General features: G+C 42.5%; 1 protein-coding gene across 1 annotated transcript in view; it reads right to left on the reverse strand.

Moving 5' to 3' along the window:
* Window positions 1-1192: 1192 nt before the first annotated feature.
* KDSR (3-ketodihydrosphingosine reductase) overlaps window positions 1193-18021 on the reverse strand; it is a 107465-nt gene continuing 90636 nt past the window's right edge. Inside the window, 3 exon segments of the mRNA XM_029590307.1 lie at window positions 1193-2098; window positions 8922-9023; window positions 12569-12652. Of these exon segments, the coding sequence (XP_029446167.1) occupies window positions 1979-2098; window positions 8922-9023; window positions 12569-12652 (306 nt within the window). The 3' untranslated portion in view covers window positions 1193-1978.

An 18021-nucleotide genomic window follows, 5' to 3' on the forward strand; every position in this document is an offset into this window, starting at 1 on the left:
GATTTTAACTTTACAGAGTATATGCAATGTTATTTTGCTTTAACATGTTTTATTGTTCTCCAGATGCTATATGTTTTTCATAAGCAATTTTTTTAATGCAGTTTCATAAAAGTTTGTGTGGGGGGGGGGGGGAGTTCGTAGTTAAAACATTATTCATGTGAATGATAGGATACTATTTAAGAGACTCACTTGTAGTTCTGTTAGAAAAAAAATTACACCCAAAAAATCAGCTTTCAGGGCTAGAGAATTCTTCTATTAATGGAGGTGAGGCACAGCATGACGATTAATCTGACAAAAGTCAACCAGATGGTGAAAAACTATCACGAAAAGATCTTCACATGAAAAAAGTAACAAAACCCACCATGATCACTACTGAACTGAGAAGAGAATGGAGATGGTTAACATAAGCTTAGCCCCAAAGGGGGCAATATAAACAATGACTGCACCTGTTTAAGCAGTCCCATGTTAAAAACATAAGAATCGCAGCAAAGTATGCGCCTGAGAGAAAGCAGCGAAGATGAACAGAACCAGGCAGGTTTTGTAAATTAATTTTAACATGAACACAGGGGCCTCACCACTGAAATATAAATCAACCATGCAAACAAAGCAGCCCAGAATTTTGGAAGGACCCCTCATAGGCACTTGCTGTGTAGGTGAACAGTCTGTGATGGTGAATTCTACACCAGAGAATGTTGTTCACAACTCTGCACCAAGCAATGCATAACATAGCATAAAAAATGCACAAGTGATCAAAAGACCAATAAAAAGTGCTGCTCTTGATGGTGCAAAACCCATTTCTTTTCCTGCAAGTAAACTGAAGGATTGTGGCACTTGCCCTTGGGATTAGCTGCGATGAAAAGCTGGAATGGGGGACACTTCTGCACGTGCTACAGTTTGATCTGCAATGTACTAAAATTTGAGATTTGCGCTTCCATCTGTAGGAAACACCTTTTCATTTCACATGCCCAAATCACATTGTATTTACTCATTTTCTGTGCAGCAACTTAAACTCTTCTTTAAGCCACTTGTATGTACCTGCTCAGTAGTGAGTTGGCCATGCAACCACCTGAACCCAGGATGAATCTCAGCCAAATGTCTAGAGGTGCTGCTGACACAGTCTTCATATTAATTGGCCTCAAATGCTTCGAGTCTCCATTGCTCCTGTTCCTGCTCTATTTATTCTTAACTCACATTTTTTTTCCCTCCAGATATCATATTTCTTACCTTTGGAACAACGGGCAACCTCGTATTCTTTTTTTTTTTTTTTAAACTACAGCCATGTCCCATGGCTTGCTTATTCTCTCTCCCTGAGATCACTCTGCGGCTGGCTTTGCAGTCTTCAGCCTGCACGTCTAGCACAAGTGGCATAAGTGCAGGTTCCTGTCAGGTAGAACTGTAGTGCCAGGGTGTGTGCCCCCCTCCCCCCCCATGCCAAAATCTTCAAACCACTTGCTCTCAGGAGCACAAGGGGTGGTGGGGGCAGGTGGGTGTGGGGGGGTCTTTTCAGCAACTGCTGAACAAAATACTTAACATTTTGGTAGCAGGGCTTCAAACGTATTGGAGAAGAAAAGTGGCTCTCTGATGAGACGATGCATTTTTGAACACACAGGAACACTGCCTGCTTTTAGCTGGAATTACAAAGCCAGTCACTCGCACTGGCGATGGATCCAGCAGGATATTTACTACCCTTCCCGCCCCCCCACCCCAAAGACTCCCTCACATGATGCAAACTTACGGGCACAAAGCACCAGTAGTGGTATCATGCGCTATTTTTGTTCATTCTTTTCCCCTCACTGCTTTGCAAAGGAAGCACGGTGCCTCTCTCCGAAAAAAACAAAAAAAAAGAGAATATCCAGACCACCACCACCACCACCACCCTCCCCTCCCTTCTCCAACAACAAAGTCTTCAGGCCCATAAACTTTGGTCTCACTGAGCAGTCCGGACTATTTTAGGCAACATTCCTGCTTTGTATGAATGCTATTTGGTTTTACTGTCACGTTCAGACTTCTCCTTCTGTATCATGCACCGGCGAACTATGCTGTCGAAGCTTCCCAGATAAAACAAAGCAATAGTTCGGAAAAGGCCCATGGTGACAACCTAGAGCATAAAAGAAGAGATAAGAATCGTCAGTCACAAAAAGACAGTCATACCCTGGGAATGCATTGCTTGGTGAATTTAAGGGCTCTGTTTATTTATTAGATTTATATTCTGCTTTCTGGCACTTCAAAGCGGATCACATGCAGAAGAAACTCATTACACTGTAGGTGCTTCCCTGTCCCCAGAGGGCTCACAATCTAAGTTTTGCATCTGGCACAATGGAGGGTGAAGTGACTTGCCCAAGGTCACAAGCAGCAGCAGTGGGATTTGAACCCTGGTTTCTCTGATTTGTAGCTTTCTGCTCTAACCACTAGGATACTCCTTCACGCCAGGAGTTTTCTTCATCCTACAGAATTATATGTTCTGCTGTCTCTGGAGTATTTTCTACCATTAGTAACCTGTCATGGTTCAATAAGTGAAAGCAGGATCAGCCCACTAAAAAGTCACTGGTATAACAGATTTAGATAGGTGTCTACTTTTATAGTGGTCAGTAACCTCTGTCTGGTTTCTTATAAGAAACATGTTTGACTCCTCAGGCACTACCTGACTGGTACATTTCTGTATGAATGAATGAACATTTTTCCAGCTTGGTAATTGTACAGACAGACTGAGGTAAGCCTCATGTGTAGTTTTTTTTTTCCATTGTAATGTTTATTAGAAGACAATAAAATACATACATATTCAGCCGAGCATAAGTAGCTGTCCAAATTCTATATATTCGGTCAGTTGTTTACATCAAAGTTTTAAGAGGACTGTAATAAACGGGCTAAACTGTATTCATAGAAAACTCCTCATACATTTCACTTCAGGTTTTTTACCTTCCCATTCCCTCCCACCTCCCCCTTCCCATTCTAGTGAAGCTAATCATTATTTGTTAACTACTGGTAAAGTAAATCAAGCAGTTTGCTGTACCTCCTTTTGATTGGTCTAAAAAAAAAAAGAAAAAAAAAGAAGAGAAACATCTTGACATAAGCAGTCCGGCATATAGATAGCGAAATCTAGTTGTCAATCAAAATCAAGCAGAATTTGCCCAAACCTTATATGGTGCCCATATTTTCATAAAGGTCCCCATATTCTTATTTTTAAATGCTGTTATTTTCCCTAGCCGGTAAATAGTACGGACCTTTCCTTGCACCTGCTGTAGTGAAGGGGTACACTGTTTCCTCCAGTATTTTGCAAGTTCACATCGAGCAGCTATAAATATATACTTCACTGATTTCTTTTGATAAATGTCTTCTATTCCTCCAGCAAAATTTAACAGAACTTGACCGGGTGAGAAGACCGGTTCTGTGTGACAAATCAACGAGACACATTTAAAAATCTTCTGCCAGAAAACTTGAACAGATGGACACTCCCACCAAAGATGCAAATAGGTACCTATTTTCTTGCAACCTTTCCAACATTTGTCAGAGACTACAGAAAAAAATCTTATGTAACTGGGTCGGGTAGTAATGCCAACGATATAACATCTTACAGCAATTTTCAGTAAGGGATGAGGCTATCAAACCCTTCCCCACCTCTTGATAAAACTCCTTCCACCTGTCGTGCTCTAATTCTCCGGCCAAATCCTTTCCCCATGCCCGTATATAATGTGGTTTCTCCTGAAGATCAGAATTCATAAACGTGTATAATTTAGATATTACTCTTGTAATTTTATTCGCCCCTCTGCACAAACCTTCAAAGACAGAAACCCCTTACTTTATTTATTTAAAAGTGTTTGTATACCGCTTTTACAAATATAATTTAATCAAAACGGTTTACATTTTAAAACAAATTGCTTAAATTAAGAATAAAATAAACATAAAAGTAAATATCAACATGTATAACTAAAACCCTCTGTTTTATGTACATTTACATAAGTGCCAAGAATCGCATAAGTATTATAAATAAATATGGCCAATATACTAAATTGAATGCTTTCTCAGCGTCGATTGTCAGTAGTAGAGAGGGAGTGGACATTTGTTGAGCCCACCATATGAAGTCTACAGCTTTCCAGACATTGTCAGAGGCCATTCTACCAGGAATAAACCCAAATTGATCTGGAAAAATGAGTTCCCCTACTACCCCCTTTAGTCTATCAGCTAATATTTTTGCTAATAATTTAAAATGAATATTAATGAGGGCGATCGGGCAGTATGAACCGCATATGGAGGGATCTTTACCAGGCTTGGCAATAATCATAATCCCTGCCCTGTTTGATGTTTGTAGGATGTTGCAGTCCCCATGTAGTGAGTTAAACATGCTGGTTAGGATGTAATTAAATATGGTGAAATGGTCTGATAAAATCTAGCAGTGAACCCATCAAGACCAGGTGATTTCCCCTGTTTTAGTTGCTGAATTGTTATTTTAACTTCCACCTGTGTTATTTCTTTATCTAAACACCTTCGACTGATCTCATCTAGTTCCAGTAATGGGGTATCTGTGAGATATCTATCTATAACCTTTTCCTCTATAAGGGGATCAGCGCTATACAGCGATGCATAAATATTTAGGGACTTCTGCCTAATATCCTTATTATAGGTTAGTAGTCTTCCCACCATATCTTTGATTTTAATCACATTATATTGGGTCTTCACAGATTTTAGTTTTTGTGCAAGCACTATGCCCGCCTTGTTGCCTCCTTCAAAAAATTTTTGTCAGGTTAAATCTAATTGGTGGGATATCTGTCCTGCATCCAGATTGGCCAATTTGTCCCTACAGAATTGGAGTAGACGCCAGTTTTGCGTAGATGGAACTTGCTTATGTAAAGACTTTGCGGTATCTATATTTTTCAACAAAATATTTATCTTTTGACTTTTTGATATACGATACTCTTGCTATCAAATGCCCACGTATTACAGCCTTTATTCCCTCCCAAATCATTACTGGGATACCTCCATTGTTGTTTAGTAGTATATATTCTTGTATTGTCTCCTCAAGGTATTGAACAAATTCTCGGTCTTTTAAAAGGCTGCTATTAAGTTTCCAGTATAGATGGCCCTATTGAAGGCTTAAAACGTAAGTCAGCCATACCGGGGCATGGTCAGACCACATTTTATTTTATTTATTTATTTATTGGTTTTTATATACAGCCGTTCGTCCTAAGATATCGCGTCGGTTTACAGGAAAACAAAACAAAACGTCAGAGCGTTGTACATAGAACAAGGTAGTAATAATTATGAACTAGTATAAGATAACTAAGGGAAGAAGTAACGTTGTACATATAACAAGTTAATAATTATGAGCTAATACATAAATAACACTGAGAATAGCTAAGTAATTTAAACGGCAAAAACTTAAAGTAAAGGGAAAGAGGGAGGGAGGGGGAAGAATGGTTTTGATCCCTTCGAATTATCTAAGTTTGGGTTGAAAGTCATATTAAAGTCTCCTCCCATTATAATCAAACCCTATGCTGTGGTCAAAAGCAACTCAGTCAGTTGCTGGAAAAATATGCCTTGTTGATGGGTTGGGTGCGTAAATATTTACTATAGTATATTTTATACCCCCTACAGTTATTACTAATATAATGTACCTTCCAATAGGGTCTCTCACACATTTGACCGAATCAAAAAGGAAATCCTTTCTAAAGAGTATTCCTACTCCTGCATATTTTGAATTTTTGTACAGGCTGCCCAATATTGGTTGGGGAACATATTAGACTTCATCAAATGGTCATGCCTGCTTTTCAAGTGCGTTTCTTGCACCATAGCAATGGCAATTTGCATCTGCTGTAAGTCATTGGAAAAACAGCTGGCATTTTCTGTATGAGTTAAACCCTTTGACATTTAATGTCATTACTGTAAACTCAGCCATTTCCCATAAATGTATGTAAATCAATGTATTTCAGTTCTAATTGGACCAGTAAAATTTTCTGAGATCACCCCCTGACTGGGTCTTTTGAGAGGTACTCCTAAATAAAAAGGTAGGTTTAATAAGATTCTTACCCCAAATATGGATTAGTTTCTACCCCCCACCCCCCTTAACCCCCTGACTTATTTCCCTTCCAGGTAGTCTTCCACCAAGGCTGACCATAATTCCCCATGAGAGGACCAGTCATCAGGGATTCTGGGTCTCCCTCACCTGGCGAACGAAGAATATTGAAATACTAACTTTAAGCACAGACAACGAACATAAATATGTCGAAGTTAAGAACAACCTTTCGTAACACAAACCTTCATGATAGTCGCTATGTAATAGCTAAATCACCCTAATCTGTGTTAGGAAGCAGCTGTGTCAGGTTCTTGTCTGAAACAAAGTCTCATGTATTGTCTTTGGAGGTTGTTGGGCTCTCAGAATTTCTTCTGAGGCGCCTGCCTCCTCTCTCAACTCTCTGCCATCGGGGTTGTTCATTTTTCCATGAAGACGGAGCTGGGGTGGATTTCTTGACTTCCTGATCCGAGTATCCAGCTTCTAAAAGAGTCGTCGACGCCTCTCTCAAGTTTTTAATTCAAAATGTTTTCCCTTGCTTGGAGAATTGCAAACCAAATGGGTAAAGCCAACGATATTTCACATTTTCACTACGAAGTAGTGCAGACACTTCCCGAAATTCCTGGCGCTTATGGAGCGCGGCAGCAGCAAGATCAGAAAAAATGGTTATATCGAAACCCCGCCATTTCACCTTAGGTTGCTGACGAGTTAGTTTGTAAATGTCCTCTTTGTCTGAAGGTATGGAGCAGACGATTATATCCCTTGGTTTGTTTGCCAGCCTTGGACCAGTTGCTCTATGTGCCCAGTCGATTTTTATAGATCTCTGTTCCTGTGATTCCGAAAGTGGGGCCTCTAACAAAATGCTCCTGCATATCTGTTGGATAACTTCTTTGCAGTCTGGCACTTCCGGTATCCCCCGAAACTGTAGATTACTCTGGCGGGACCGGTTCTCCAGATCTTCAGTTTTCAAAAGATAAGTCTTCACATCTGCCTCATTCCTTTTAGGTCAGTCTCCAGCAATTTAATTTCTTCTGCTTGCAAATCCATTCTAGTTTCAGATTCAACAAGTCTGCATCCGATGTCTGCCATTTCCTTTTTCACATCGCTGTGAGCATTCATTATTTCTTTTTTATGATTTTTTTTATATCTTGGCGCAATTTGCAAAATCACTCGAAATTCTGCCCTGGTAGGTAGATCATTGCTGGAGTTTTGCATTGCGCTTTCCATTGTCGAATCTAGTATACCCTCGGTCTCCTCCGCCATTTTGTCCAGCGTGGTCTCTCAAGCCGAATCGAATTTTTGATATGAAAACTTCCTAAAGTCTATTGATTTCCGTTTGGCAGACATCAGCAACTCACCTCCCTTTATTAACAGCAGTCTTGGAGGTGGAATTATCTTTATAATTTAGCGATGAATATAGATGTTCGCTCGCCAGGGAGAGGAGCTCAGATTCAGGGTTCCATCAGCCCCGATGACGTCCCTTCATCTCCAGCCTCATGTTTAGTTTTGTGCATTGCACACTACTTCTATTTACCTGAACTCTCCTCCCCCCTCCTCCCCGCCTTGGTTTTTTAGGCTTCCAAGCCCATAGCTGGTTAAGCTGGTAGACTCATGATTGCAGCAACCTAGTGCTTTGTTGAATTTGCTCCTCTTTAAGCCTCTCCTGATAATAAATGAACAAGTCTGCCACTCAAACAGCTCTCTCTAGAGTGATACTGTGAAATGATCCGTCCCAGCCCTGTGCCCACTCACTACCACCCCCATCAGAGGGGCACTACATTGCTCTCTCCCTGTCCTTTATATACTTATCTTTACTGGCATTACAAACATTTCTAGTCCAAACACAATCTTAACTCCATCCAAATTCGATCCCCCACATCTCAAACCCAGTTTTCTCTCTTCCCGCCCTGAAAGGCCTTTGGAGAGTGGTTTGCAATTCAGGGGCCTCCCTCTATACAAACTCAGACTCTAGGGCCTCTTTTCTTTCTTAAAGTGAACACGCTCACTCACTCCCGGTCAGTTCTCCTGGAGTTCCTCTGTCACACGCTCTAGATGCTTGGCTGACTTACAACTTTGGTCCCTTCCTGTGTGGAGGGCAGACTGTCACAGAGACCAGAGGACTCAAGAGGCAACACCACAAAGGAGTAGTTGAGTAGCAAAGTAGTGCCATTCAAAAAAGAAAAGAAAAAAAAAAAGTGTCCCTCCTATGATAAATAGGTTACACAGACATGAATCCTTTGAGACAAACAAATGTGCCCGCTCTATGCTTCCCACATTACCTGTATCTCTGTGATATTTAAAAGATTTATGGAGCTAAAATTGGATTTCAGCCAGGGAAAATCTACTCATTTAAAAATCTGGCCCCTTTAACCAAGTAAAATTTGTGCAGTTAGAAATCAAAAGCTGCACAAATTTAGTCAGGCAAAAATGGGGTCAGCCTGGAGGCATTCCTGGGGCAAGTTTTTGAATTTAGCTGGTTAAGTCCAATATTCGGCACTATTTAATTAAAATTTAGATGAGTAAACCATAGCCTAGGAAACAGCAAGCCTAAATCTAGCTGCTCATACCAGATTGAACAGATATTCCACCGCATCAAATGAGTTAGGCATTCACGATAGCTGGGCAGAATTTACCGCTTCACTTTACTTGCTCCGTGAATTTTTGACTGCAGACTGAAAAAAAAAAAAAAAAAAAAAGGCAGCACACAGCGTGCAAGGCGCTCATTCTGACACCACAGAGGGTCCTCGCAGGAAGGTGCAAGAACCGTCCAGTCCAAAATCCAGAAACCCTGTCTTTCGTACCACATTCTCACCGCCCTGGCCCTGCTACGAGCCTCACAGCGGCTGATCACGGGAGGCCCCTTTACACATCAGCAACCTGTTGTTTAGGCCAAGGGACTGCTTTTCAGAGATCTTACCTGCTGCAGCCCCTCAGTAATGGAGGTGACGGGGGACATTCCACAGGTCAGCGAGGACAGCATGTATCCATCCGATCCTATAGAACTGTTAAAATTTCCTTGCTGTAAAAATAAATGCATTAGAAGTGTCAGATATACTGCAGAAGGAAAAAAAAAAGTTTTAAACAGGGTCATGGAATAGATTCGTTCATTCTGGATGTATTGGTTTTTCCCCCGATATGGGGCTTACCTGAGAGATGAACACGGCTGAAGGTGCTTAACCCATGAAATCTTAGCTCCTATGTATCCAACATCAGGAATAGCAGAGAGAAATTCACCCCCCCCCCCCCCCCCCACCCGTTCTACCTTCTTTATTTCACTTTCTCTTGCCTTCCCCTGCAGGAGCCCAATTCCTTGAAAGCGACCTTATGTAGACCGAGAACTTTGTTTGCAATTTACTAGTAACATTCATAACCATTAATCGACAAATCTTGACGGTTTACATAGGTAGAATTCATAAGCGTGGATTAACCTCTCGCAAATGAAATGAAATGTTCCAATACATATTCAATTGCTTACTAAAGACCTAAGGCAAGTTATACAGGAAAATATAACAAATATCACATAATTGTCTGTATACTGTTTTTATCTCTAACGTCCGATTCTGGAAGCAGGCATAGGAGCGGGAGAAACACACAAAGAAAAATGGAAATTAACAAGAAAGGAAGGAGACAAAGGAAAGAAAGGAACAGAAGTAAATTAACAAAATACCTGCTCTCTCATGTAAAATTTCTGTACGACATCAAATTAAGAGAAATCTTTCCCCGCAGATATCCAGGGCTGCAAATTTTGCAGGTGCAATTTCTGGGCTGGTGCCGAAATGGGGCAGCCCATTATTCCGTACCAGCTCTTCTCATCCCCATTAGGGCCAGAAAGGAGCAGCAGAAATGCCTGCCTCTTGTCCAGTTCCTCACTGGCTGCCAAAATACTGCAGCTGCCACAGGGATCTTCCCCTCATCCTCTTCCACCCCCTGGCAGACTGCCAACAAGAATGCAGTTGGAAGGCTGGTAGTGCAAAGGGTGCAGCGAGAGTCCCTGTTGCTGCTTTCCCAGCCTTTCCCTTGCACTTCCTTTCTAAACAGGAAGCAGAAGGGGGGGGTAGGAACTTTGAAGACTAGGAGTGCAGTCTCTCAATTTCTTTCCTGTGGCTTAGGGTGGACATAACAGGAAGGAAAATTTGTGTGTGTGTGTGGGGGGGGGGGGGGGGGAAGATGGGTGAAAGATGGTACATATAGGGGACAAAGCGTGGGAGAAGAAAAGCACCATGGAGAGGTGGGGATGAGATGTAGGGAGACTGTGGGGGTTAGAGAAGCACCATGAGAAGAGGTGGAAAGTATAAGAGAAGAGAAACCTGGCAGGGGGGAGAGGTTCAGTCTGACTCCCTGAAACAGAGATGGTGGACTCTGGTCCTCAAGTGCTGCAAACAGGTCTGGGTTCTCAAGATTTCCACAATGAATATCAGGATTTGAGATATATTTACATACACCTGGATTTGGAATCTGATGTATTTGTATAATTTGGTTAACCTGCAGACAAGACTGGAGTTCGCCATCCCTGCTCTTTAAAAAAAAAATTTTCTGCTGCTGCCTAAGATTTTCTAATATTTTCCTACCCTGCTACTATTGCAGTTTATCCGTTTCACTACTTTCATACTTTGGATATATCAGAGTGGCGCTAGCAAAGCTGTGACACCAGCAGCTTCAGAAAGGCATAGGTAGGAATGAAAAATGTTTCTGGTGCAAGAGCTTAAGGAGGATCTTCTTCCAGAGCAGGACGTCTATGCACCCTGGATCAGCCGGGGATGCTGCAGAGGCAGTATTCACAGCCCCTGAGGAGTGACATGTAGGTTGGGATGTCCCCCCCCCCCCCCATTATCAAGCAATGATAGCACCTGCTGTCTGTACACAGGACCTACAAATAAAGGATTCTGGAAATAGCGCCGGTGCCCCTGGCTGAGGATTGTTATTGCAATGACCGGGATCAGCACAATGGGAGGATGGATATATACTGTAAAATAGGGGGGAAATCCCCAGGTAGTTGTGAATGAAACCTCATGGCACTGAGATTGCATCCCTGGTTCAGACTGAGCTAGAGGTACAAAAGGAGCAGGAGGAAACTGCCGGGTCCAAAAAAAAACAAAAACCAACCATGAATGCAGCACCAAGAGCTGTCAGTGAGAGAATGAACATGAAGATTGCTTTGAAGGCTTCAGCAACTATCTGTTTGCAGAGGTCAGACTGCAGCAGGGCCTGCAAAAGGACTCATGCAAAAGATACTGGACTTTGAAGAAAGGACCTAAGCGATTTGGAGAGCTCTTTCACAGCAACTTCTCTGGACAATTCAGAATGTCAATCCATTTACAAATAAATAAATAAATAAATAAATAAAATAACTCGCAGAGAATCCAGGTTTTACCAGGACAAAACGTGGCTCTCTATGCCAGACAGTGGGGGCATGAAAGATAAAAGCATGAGGAAGAAACTGGACTTCCAGCAGCAGCTGCTCCTCCCCCTCCTCACAGAAGCCCATAGAAGTCACAGACAGGTCGATTCATTAAAAAGTGCGGGAGAGCGGGCGCTCCATGTTGAGCGCCCGCTCTCCCGACGCATATTCAGTCACCTCTACTGGGCGTGCGATTTTGTATTTAAATTAGGGCCCGTGCTAATAAGGAGGCGCATGGGACAATAGCGCGTCCCTAGCGCCTCCTTATTAGCGGAAGTGGCGGCTGTCAGTGGGTCCGGGCAACAGACGCTTAATTTTACCGGCGTCTGTTTTCAAACTTGCTGAGAGCCACGGATTTGGAAAACAGACACCAGCAAAATTGAGCATCCGTTTTCGAACCTGCGGGCAGATTTTTTTTAATTTTTGGGGCCTCCGACTTTCTAAATATCGCTATAATATTAAGTCTGAGGGTGTACAGAAAAGCAGTTTTTTCTGCTTTTCTGTATACTTTCCCGGTGCTTTATATGGTTAACACCTGCCTTTGGGCAGGTGTTAACCATATAAATTAACACCTGCCTTTGGGCAGGTGTTAATTTTTAAGAGTAAAATGTGCGGCTTGGCTGCACATTTTACTTTCAGTATTCCAGGGTAAGAACTAATAGACTCATCAACATGCATTTGCATGTGATGAGCGCTATTAGTTTCGGGTGTTTGGCCGCACGTGTAAGGGGTAATAACGCGTCTAAAACGCGTGGCCAAATGGGGCGCTCGGCCGAGCGCACCGTTCTGTATCGGCCTCAGAGAGAGTGTGCCTTTCCTGTGTTGCTCCTATTGATGACGGAAGGTACAACTCCTCTTTCTAAACCATACTTGGCCCTTTCCAATGCTTTGCATCAAAGAAGGGAAATTAATTCTCCAAGCTCCTGCAGTTCATCTTCTGTTGTAGTATCACTAGGCAGATATACAGAAGCAAATAGCAACGTCAAATGAGAAAAAACAAACCTGTAAGCCAGGAACTAGTCCTCTCTTTAAAAATTGTAAATTTCTCTCAAATTATTGCTTGGTGGCCTGCGGTGGGGAGATGAACAGGCTAGCTAAGGAGACATTACTTTCCAGTAAGTGGTTTGGTTTGCACTTCACCACATTTTCAAACACACATTACTTACTGTGGCATCTTTAACAATGACTTTGGCAACCTGCTCTGCTTGGCAAACACTTGCAGTTTCGGAAATCAGTCGTGTCTCCAAAGGCTTAAAACAGAAGAAAACAGATAATTATGCAGTTACTAAAAGAAAAGCAAGTTTGCTTACCGTAAATGGTGTTCTCTACAGACCCCAGGATGAATTAGTCATAACATGTGTTGATGTCATCCAGCGACACCGAAAAGTCCTCTCTTAGCTCGTAGAGCTTTTGCTGTACTGAGCATGTGCAGGAATTCCCATGCAGGCGTCGTCTTGTGAGCCCCTCAGTTGATTTTAGAGCTAACTCTAGCTAGGAAGTAGACTCTCCAGGGAAGCAGGCAGGTAGTTTAGCATTGCTAATTCATATTGCTGTCTATGGAGAATATCATTTACAGGAAGCAAACTTGCTTTCTCCATCAACAAGCAGGGCTGAATTAGCCATGACAATGTGGGGGAATATCCAAGCTAAGGGTTAGAGCAGACAATTTACTGAAATAAGCAACCTGGACTCCACTACGCAGTATAGCCTACTGGGTGAACAGGCTATGCAAAACTGCTTGTCCAAATCTGTGGCTCTGAGAGATTTTCCAGATAGTAATGGGATGCAAAGACTTATACTGATGGCCATGTTGCAACTGTGCAGAAGTCTTTCAATGGTACTGCTTGCAGATGAGCCACTGATGTAGTGGCCTCAGGAAAAACACAGGCAACATGATGGCTTGATTAATATGGAAAGCAGATACTACCCTCTGGTAGAAGCTTTGGGTGGGTACAGTGCATGTGGAAGAATTGCATATAAGACAGATAATGGACTAAAGTCTGAGGCTCACGGATTCTTCTGGCCAATGTTACTGCTACAAGGAATATTACTTTCCATGTTAGAAATTTGAGAGAAGCAGACTCCAATGGCTCAAATGGTGGCTTCATCAGTTGTGCCAGAACCACATTTAGGTCCCAAGGAACAGGTGGGTTTGAGAACAGGAAGTTTAACATGCCACAAAGACTTTCGTGATCTTGGAAAATAATGGATGAATAGAGATGGTCTTACCCTCCATTTCAGCATGTTGTGGCACTGAGATATACTCTTACTGATGAGATGCTAAGTCCTGAAGATAGAACAAGAGAGCAAACAGCTCAATAACTCTTTTGGTTTGCATGTGAATGGATCCAAGGTATCGTGTTGATGCTATGTGAAGAACCTTTTTCCATTTAAAACTGTAGGCTCTTGTGGTTGATGGTTTTCTTCCAGACACTATTATGACCTCAAACTCCTTGGGTAAGGACAAATTGGCAATCGCTGAGCACTCAACATCAATTTGAGGAAAGGAAGGTATGGATGAAACAGACATCCCTCTTGAATTAATAAAGATGAATCTGACCCATTTGCTGAATTAGATATGTGAGCCAAACTTGACTGGGCCATGCTGGAGCTATGAGGATCACTCTGGCCTAGTCTTTGTACCATTATGGCAAATCAGTGGATCTGGTGGAAAAATGTAGATGAGATCTGCATTCCAATGGAGTAGAAAAGCATCCTGAGCAGATTTGAAGTCACTGGGAAGAATTGCACAAAACATTTCCAGTTTTCTGTTTTGTTCTGATGCAAATAGGGCAATTGCTGTGAATAGTCTGTCAGTTGTTGACTGCTGCAAAGAAAGTTCATGTGGCCGAAAAACTCTGCTGAGATGATCTGCTAATATATTGGAGATCCCAGGAAGGCAGGTTACTTGTAGGGCAGCTTGATGTTTGCATGCTCATTCCCATATCTTTATCGCTTCTTGGCAAAGAGTCCAAGATCCTGTGCCACCTTGCTTTACTACTTGCTTGTTGTTTTGAATGAGAATGCTCTTCCCCTGGAGGAAGTGAGTGAAAGTGGTTAGAGTATCTGATCGCTCTCAGTTCTAGGAAGTTGATCTGAAATTGTCTATGAAGGACCAAGTCCCTTGAGTTCAAAAGGGGTCAGTGTGCCCCCCCCCAACTCTTTGTGGAGGCATTCATTACCAACGTTACTTAGTGAGTAATGGAGTGGTGCTCCTTCTTGAAGAATGAAGGGGTTTAGCCACCAGTGCAATTCCTGTTTCATTTCTTTCGAAACCTCTCCTTTGGTTGTTAAGGTTTGAATAAGCTGGTCCCATTGGGAATTAAAGCCCAACTGCAGGAGGCATATTATGAAGGTGGGTTAGAGAAACTACATAAAACTTCCTCTGTCATGTGGCCCAGAACAACCAACAACCTCCTTGGCCGATGACTGATCTGTGTTCAACAGTCTGTATACAAGGGATCTGAGAGTATTCGCCCAATCTGTTGGAAGGGGAGCTCTCTTGTAGAAAATCTATCCAAGATCCAATGAATTTGAACCCTAGAGATTGTTGTAGCTGTATTGGATTTTTGCAGGGAGATTAGCACACCTTCTTGCGCATTCTGTCAGATATGCTGCTTCTACAGCCAGACACTTGGTGAAGACCCTCGGTGCTGCTGACAGGACAAAGGGAAGCATTCTATACTGATTGTGGGAGGAATTTATCATAAAGTGTAGCTAATGCCAGTGGGAGGGATGGATGAGAATGAGCATAAGTATCCCTTAGATCCAAAGCACACATCCACTGCCCCCTCTGGATGAAAGAGAGAGCTCTGAAGAGGGAATTCATTTTGAACTTCTCCTGGAATAATTACTTGTTCAAGCTTCTTAAATCCAGGAAAGATCTCGGTTCCCTGGCTTCTTGGGGATAAGGAGGTAATGGAATAAGAACCCTTGGCGATGCAGAGGAACCAGTTCTATTGCCTATTATTTGAGGAACAACTCCACCTCCAGGCAGAATCACATCAAGTGAGATGAATCTGGATTAAAGGCGAAGCACTGAGGAAGTGTGGAAGGCAGGAGAAATGCAAGCAGTATCCAGGCTCCTCAATCTTGACACCCCAGCGATGTCTGGTGATCTTTAGAGACATTTGTTTTCAGTTTTTATTTTATTTTGCCTGTGAGTCAGTGTTAAAACAAAAAAGTCAATGAAAAAATGATTTGATATAACAGGAGAAAAATCAGTGAAAGTGTCATTTTTCCCACTGAATTATTTTTCTTATAACATTGAAATTCACGGGCAAAATAAAATAAAAACTAAAAACGAAGGACCCTAGTGATCTTGCACAACTCCTCCAGGTAGTGCTGGATTCTTCCCCTACCAGAAAGGATAGTTGCTGGGTTTAAAAAGTGGACAAAAACTTGGTTCAGGCTTGGGCTGGACCTGCTCATTGCTTTCGGCTGATGGAGTTTAAGCTGTCGAGCATGAGCTGGAAGTTGTTGCTACTGCACAAGTAGTGGTGGAATCAGAAATGTTTGGAACTGCCAGAAGGAGTGTCACTGGAAAACTGGTCTTTTAAAACCGTAGTATATATGCATTGCCGAAGACTGTTATTCTGGACCCGTGGAGAGGGACTGGATTGTTACGTGATGTTCTTTTATTTGAGTTACTGTTTCTCTGAAAAGATGTTCACCTAGACAAGAAAGTCCGCCAATTTGTTGTGGATATTATCATATAGGTTACTTGCTATTAACCAAGCCATGCGGCATGCTCTGGATGACGCTGTTGAGGAGCACGCTGTGATACTGAATGCCATGTAGACTGATCAAATGAGATGGCGTATACAGTCTACAGCATCTGAGAGTATGTGATTCAGTCTTTCCCAACCAGAAAAAACAGTTTCAGCTTTTTCATATAACTGTGTAAATATTGAACCGTGTAGAACTGGTGAGCAAAAATCTGTGCATTAATCATGAAGCACCTTTTTACCAAAATTGTCCAGTAGCCTGGATCCTTCCCTGGTGGAATATTCAAGTATATCCTTCTTTGCTCTTTTAAAAGCAAATTCAACCATGACCGATTGATGGGGTAATTGCACTATTCCAAAAGGTCTAGTTTTCCTGCAACTGGGATACAGGAAATAGGATTTTCCCACGTTCTTGTTTGCAATTCTTGCAGGATAGTTAGCACATTAACTCCAAGTGCTTTCCCTAACCTGTCCAGAAATCTGAGAGTAGGAAATGTCTTCCAAGAGAGACAAGTGTTCTGGAGGCTCCGGGAGGGAGTTAAAAGGGATCCCCCGCTGATCCCTCTTCAGAGCCTAAAGGTGAGGGAACACTAATCCAGGACTCCAAAGAAGCAGTGACTAAGGAGCAGTCGCCTGTTGCACATTCTCTGACTGTCTGGACTCCACTGCAAGTGAATGTCAGACTCAAACCAGCTTACTGGGGATAGTGGGACTCCGCCTTGAGGGAGTAAATTTGATATCCTGGGGAGGTTGGAAGGTACCCTCCTTATCCTTAGCTACTTGGCTGAGGGACTGAAGTGCCCTCTGACCTAGTGTCAGTAGTGGAACATCCTCTTATGATATCAGAATGGAATCCTGCACATCATCTGGGCTCTGCAAAATTTAAACTGGAGGGTGACTGGATGCAAGATAGGTATCAGAGAGCAAATGGGATCTAGGGACTCCAGACATAGTCCTTGTTCCATTAAGTCTGTTGGTATAAGTGCCCTGGTCATCAGTGGGGGCAGGTATATACTATCCCCTTCTGTCGCTGTTAACATTCTTGGTAGGAGAGCATATTGTTGCGTAAGAAGCTCTGTAGCTCAATGTGTAAATGATGGAACAGGATCAATATTCTTGGGCTCAATGCGTCAAGAACTTCATCAATGTGCTGATATGCTTCTTCGCTACCAGTTGCTCTGGCTGCTCCACAAAGTGGTGCCTCTTTTTCAACACATGCCACTTCTGCTTACTTGACCTTGAGAACTCTGCTCATTTCACTGATGGGTGAGCTATTTTTTAAGAGCTTCTGCACTCCATTCCTGGGCAGGCCGATGAGGCTGCACGTCGGGAAGAGGACTAACCGCAGCTTCTAAAAGACTTCATTTTCTAGGCCCTCAATCTTTGAGTAGATAGGGATATCTGTCCATAGTCATAATAGTTGGCCTGATTGTAGTCCGGTTTCAGGAAGCAGTAACACAGGTCATGCCCCTCAGCAATGGACATTCTCCTATCACAAATACAATCCTTGAAACCTCTCTGTGGCTTTCTTTTTACTGGACACTGAAGAAAAAATTATTCTTTGTTTGGCAGTAGCACTGAAAAGTGCCGTTTGGGGGCTGCTGAGGCAGGAAGGCAAATTAAGAAAAAAAATTATGAAGATTTTCACAGAAAAATAAGACACAGGTAGAGGTACATGTTCTTGCTGGGGCTCAGATGAAAAAAGACTAAGGTCTCACGAGCCAACAGCTGTGAAGGAATTCCCACACATGCTCAGAGCAAAAGCTCTATGAACTAATACAGAGGGATTATGTCACCCACATGTCATGGCTAATTCAGCCCTGCTTGTTGACAGAGAAAGTCTGCACACCATAATGGTATTTAACATGGAAAAAAAGCACAGCATTTTTACT

Source organism: Rhinatrema bivittatum, chromosome 2 (assembly GCF_901001135.1).
Source record: "Rhinatrema bivittatum chromosome 2, aRhiBiv1.1, whole genome shotgun sequence".
NCBI lineage: Eukaryota > Metazoa > Chordata > Amphibia > Gymnophiona > Rhinatrematidae > Rhinatrema > Rhinatrema bivittatum.